Source organism: Ipomoea nil, unplaced genomic scaffold, assembly GCF_001879475.1.
Source record: "Ipomoea nil cultivar Tokyo-kokei standard unplaced genomic scaffold, Asagao_1.1 scaffold1769, whole genome shotgun sequence".
Lineage (NCBI taxonomy): Eukaryota > Viridiplantae > Streptophyta > Magnoliopsida > Solanales > Convolvulaceae > Ipomoea > Ipomoea nil.
In genome coordinates, this window is record NW_017618197.1 from 158547 (window position 1) to 163220 (window position 4674).

A 4674-nucleotide genomic window follows, 5' to 3' on the forward strand; every position below is an offset into this window, starting at 1 on the left:
AGACCATCAGTGTCTAAATTATCCAAGATCGTATTAAACCAGTCATTAAAAATATTTGTCTGAACAACAGGGATTGGGGGGTTGGCTTGCCCCCATACTGCCTTGGCATAGTCACACGTGACTAACGCATGCATGGTATCTTCATGTATCATTCCACACATAGCACAATTAGGCTCAATATCAACTCTCTTGTTAAGTAGGTTCATAGTAGTGGGGAAAATATCACTCAAGGCTCTCCATAGAAAGGTTTTCCATTTTGGGGGGATTTTGAGTTTCCATAGCACCTGCCATTTATTAAAGGAGGGACTCGTATTATCATCCAACAATACATCTATATCCACTCTTCACAGAATATATTCCTCTTGGATCATCATGCCAATACCATGTGTCTTCATATTCTGGTGATACAGGAATTTTCATTATTCTGGATAGATCCTCTGGCACAAAAATATCAGATAAAATCGAAGCATCCCATGTCCCAGTATCCTGATCAATTAAACCAGCCACTCGTGCATTAGCCAGTTGTGGTGGCATTTCTGTTTGGATCATTGGTTCCTGCTCATCCTGCAGCCAGGGGTGATCCCATATTCTTGTATCCTGCCCATTCCCTATCCTCCGCCACACACCACTACAAACCATGCTCTTTGCTGCCATAATACTTCGCCAACAAAAACTTGGATTATTCCCAAGATATGCCTCTGAGAAAGTATCTTTCGGATAATATCTGGCCTTATAGACACGTGCCACTAGGGATTCTGGCTTTGTTAGTAATCGACATGCCTGCTTCCCCAACATTGCTAAATTAAATGCTCTGAGTTCTTTAAAACCCAAACCCCCATATTTTTTAGCGATACATAATCTATCCCATGCCTTCCAATGTATCCCCTGATTAGTGCCTAAGTTCCACCAATACCTATTCATGGTTCTCTCAATTGAAGAAACAACATTCATAGGGAGTAAAAAAACACTCATTTGAGAAGGTGGGCATAGATTGAGCCACACTTTTCAACAATATTTCCTTACCAGCCTGGGAGAGAAGTTTCTTATTCCATGATCCAACTCTCTGTTTGATCTTCTCCTCAATATAAGAGAAGGCTGCCTTTCGATTTCTACCAATAAAAGACGGGAGTCCAAGGTACTTACCAAAATTCGGGGCCTGCACCACCCCTAGCGCCTGCGCCACCATGTCCCTATTCTCCTCAGTAGTACTTTTGCTATAGCAAATACTAGATTTATGATAGTTTACTGCTTGTCCCGATAAATTCTCATATGCAGTTAGGCATTCTTTTATCACCCCCGCTTCCTGCAAATTGGCCTTAAAAAACAACAAGCTGTCATCCGCGAAAAATAAGTGGGATATTGGGGGAGCTCCCCGAGCCACTCTGAATCCATGTATTTTATTATTTGATTGTGCCTGCTACAATAGCACAGAGAGCCCCTCTGCACAGATAATAAACAGATATGGAGAAAATGGGTCTCCCTGTCTTATACCACGAGTAGGCGTAACTGAATCAGTACGAGAGCCATTTATCAAAAATCTGTACAATACAGTAGACACACATAACATAATTAAATCCACCCATTTTTTTATCAAATCCCATGGCTACTAGCATCCCATGTAAGAAAGACCACTCCATACGGTCATATGACTTTGCCATATCCAATTTTAAGGCAGCCCAGCCAACAGTACCACATTGTTTTCTGTGCAAATAATGCCCAACCTCCGATGCTATCAATATATTATCAGTTATAAGCCTATCGGGTATAAACGCACTCTGGGAATCCGATATAATCTCATCCATCAAGGGTTTCATCCTATTAGTCATAACCTTGGCCATTACACTATATATCACATTGCTTAACGCAATTGGCCTGAGATCAGATACTCTTTTCGGGGTTTGTTTCTTCGGGATCAACACCACATCTGTTTCATTTAGAGTATCCGGGAAGCAGCAATTTTCCAAACAATTGACTATAAAAGATGAAACATCCCCCCCTACGACATCCCAAAAATGTTGATAGAAACCCGGATTCATTCCATCCGGGCCTGGTGCCTTATCAGGATACATAGAAAAAAGAGCAACTTTTACCTCATCCATAGTGAAATGCCGAATTAGAGATTCATTCTGTGCTGGAGTGACACGCGGTGTAATGTTGTTAAAGAAATTTTCCCCATTCTCCGAGTTTCCCGAGGCAAAAATATTTTGAAAGTACTGCAAAATAATCCCCCTCATAGGCTTCCCTTCCACCCAATCCCCATTATCATTCATAAGCTTATCAACATTATTTTTCTTTCTACGATGAGAGGCATACCTGTGAAAGAATTTGGTATTGGCATCGGCACCCTTGAGCCAGTGTTGCTTGGCTCGTTGTCTCCAGAAGGCATCCTCCTGTGTCTTAGTACGGCATAAACGTTCCTCCAAACGCCGGAACTCAGTTAACGAGACGGGGTCCGTTTTTCCTCTCAGGCGCAGCTGCTCCTTTCGTAAATTCATAATTTGTTCCCTGAACTTATGAAACCTGTCTCCACCCCACCGAGATAGCAGAGATCCACGGAACTCTATGCAATTCTGCAGCCCACGGTCCTTTCCTTCTTCGCATGCTTTTTCCACAACACCCCGGCATCCCTCATCATACAACCATGCATTCTCAAAACGGAAGCCCCTCTTACTAGCCCCACCCCTCCCTACGGAGTCATGGGTGCTTAGAAAGATAGCTGAATGATCAGACCTGCGAGTTAATAAATTAGATACTCTCGCTCCTGCAACAATCTCGCGCCACTCATCCGAGACCAATACTTTATCCAATCGTTCCTCTATCCAGTCAGCTGTTCCTTTTCCCCTTTCCCATGTAAGCGGATACCCCTGCATGGCCATCTGGGATAGGCCATACTTCTCAATAGCTACCCCAAAACCGCGTAAGAGGCTATCTGGGTGTGGATTTCCCCCTCGTTTCTCGTGCTAAAAAAGAAGATCATTAAAATCCCCAACTACCACCCAAGGCAGATTAGACTTGGTAGCCAAAGACCGTAACATTCCCCATGATTCACCACGTCTGGTTCGCTGTGCCAATCCATAAAAACCAGCCATTCGCCATTTTGGGAATCCATGCATACTGACCTCAATATCCACATGGTTATCTGAATAGCTGAGTAGACTAGCTGTATTATTCCTCTGCCACAACAAAGCTATACCACCCTTCACACCATTACTATCCACACAAAAAAGACCATCAAACCCTAATTGGACACGAATACGTTCAGTGTGTATCCGATCGACCATAGTTTTCATCAAAAAAATAAAGTCGGGTTTCTTACGGGACGCAAAGTCCAGAACTTGACGAACTGTCCGTGGATTACCCAAGCCACGGCAGTTCCAACTAAGGGTACTCATTGGGTCGGGTGGGTCTGGGAACCAGAACCCGCCTGCTGCAAGTTTTTTGACCGCTCTGCCATGACAACATCCTCCCCCACAACCTCCCGCCTACCGTCGTCCTCCATCTCTCGGCGCCGTTTGGACACCGCCACCAGCTCCGCCTCCCTGGCGTTACCGGTCCGACTCCCCTCCCCCGGCGACCGATTACCACCCGTACACACTTCCGCCATTTGCCTAGCCACCATCTGCCGACCGGTCGGCAATAACCAGCTCCCTCCGACCGGTCGAGGACCACGAGATCCCCCCGCCTTTAGCTCCGGGCCATACAAATATTCCTCAACCGGTAGTGCCGAATCCCTCGCCCCACGACAGAATTTCTAAGAATGACCCAAAAGGCCACAAAAATAGCAATATGTGTGCAGGCGTTCATACTTAAAATTCACCCAGCAGCTCGTCTTATCCTGCTTAATAAAATTCATACGCCTTCTCAAGGGTTTATCAACAGACAACGAAACCTTAATTCGGTGAAAAATCTTCCACGGTGCATTATCAAAACGATCGTCAATCTTGACAAATTTTCCCAAGAAATTCCCGACCTGTTCTAATATTACGGTAGATGCATACCCCTTTGGCAACCCATGCAGCTGTATCCATAAATCTACCGAATCAAGTTCAACATCACACGGTGATATCCCATCCGGAACCTGCTTGCATACCAAAGTGCTATTATCAAAGGACCATGGCCCATCATTCAGAACACGCTACATATCCGCCACATGATGGAAGATAAACAGGAATCGGCCAGGCTCCACCTCCTTAGCTTCAACCCCACTGACCGGTTGCCATACAGACGCCATGACCTGGCTCATAAATTCCAGTTTACCCAGCTTCCGTGTTAGGAACCGCCCAACCACCGTCCAGACCTCCTCCACGGCGTCGGAACCACCACTGCCGTCCTCCGCGTCGCCCGTCGGCATAAAAGCCGCCTCCTCCTCCTCCAAAACTAGGTCAGCCCATCTCGCCGTCAAGCCTGCAACACCACCTGCGTTCTGACTCGCTGCCATCTTCGCATGAACGAGGAACGAAATCCGATATGATTGACCGGAGAATTGCTCTGTACGTAAAGGTTGAGATATCGACGTGAAAACCCTAGAGAAACCTAGGAAGGTGTGTGATATTACTCTTAATGCATAAAATTAGTATATTAGAAACTATATTATATTAAAAGTAGCTTATACGGTTCTAATTGTTTTGTATGAATATGTGACTTGAGAAGTTAAATAATGTTGCCCTCAGGGCT

General features: G+C 45.2%; 1 protein-coding gene across 1 annotated transcript; it reads right to left on the bottom strand.

Moving 5' to 3' along the window:
• Window positions 1–315: 315 nt before the first annotated feature.
• On the bottom strand, window positions 316–4438 carry LOC109192130. The gene is made up of 8 exons (XM_019342724.1): window positions 4211–4438; window positions 3999–4078; window positions 3120–3210; window positions 2345–2960; window positions 1640–2242; window positions 1430–1506; window positions 1024–1315; window positions 316–818 (listed from the first exon to the last, which is right to left on the bottom strand). The coding sequence occupies exons 1-8, from the start codon at window positions 4436–4438 to the stop codon at window positions 316–318; spliced, it is 2490 nt and encodes an 829-aa protein (XP_019198269.1).
• Between the last annotated feature and the right edge of the window lie 236 nt (window positions 4439–4674).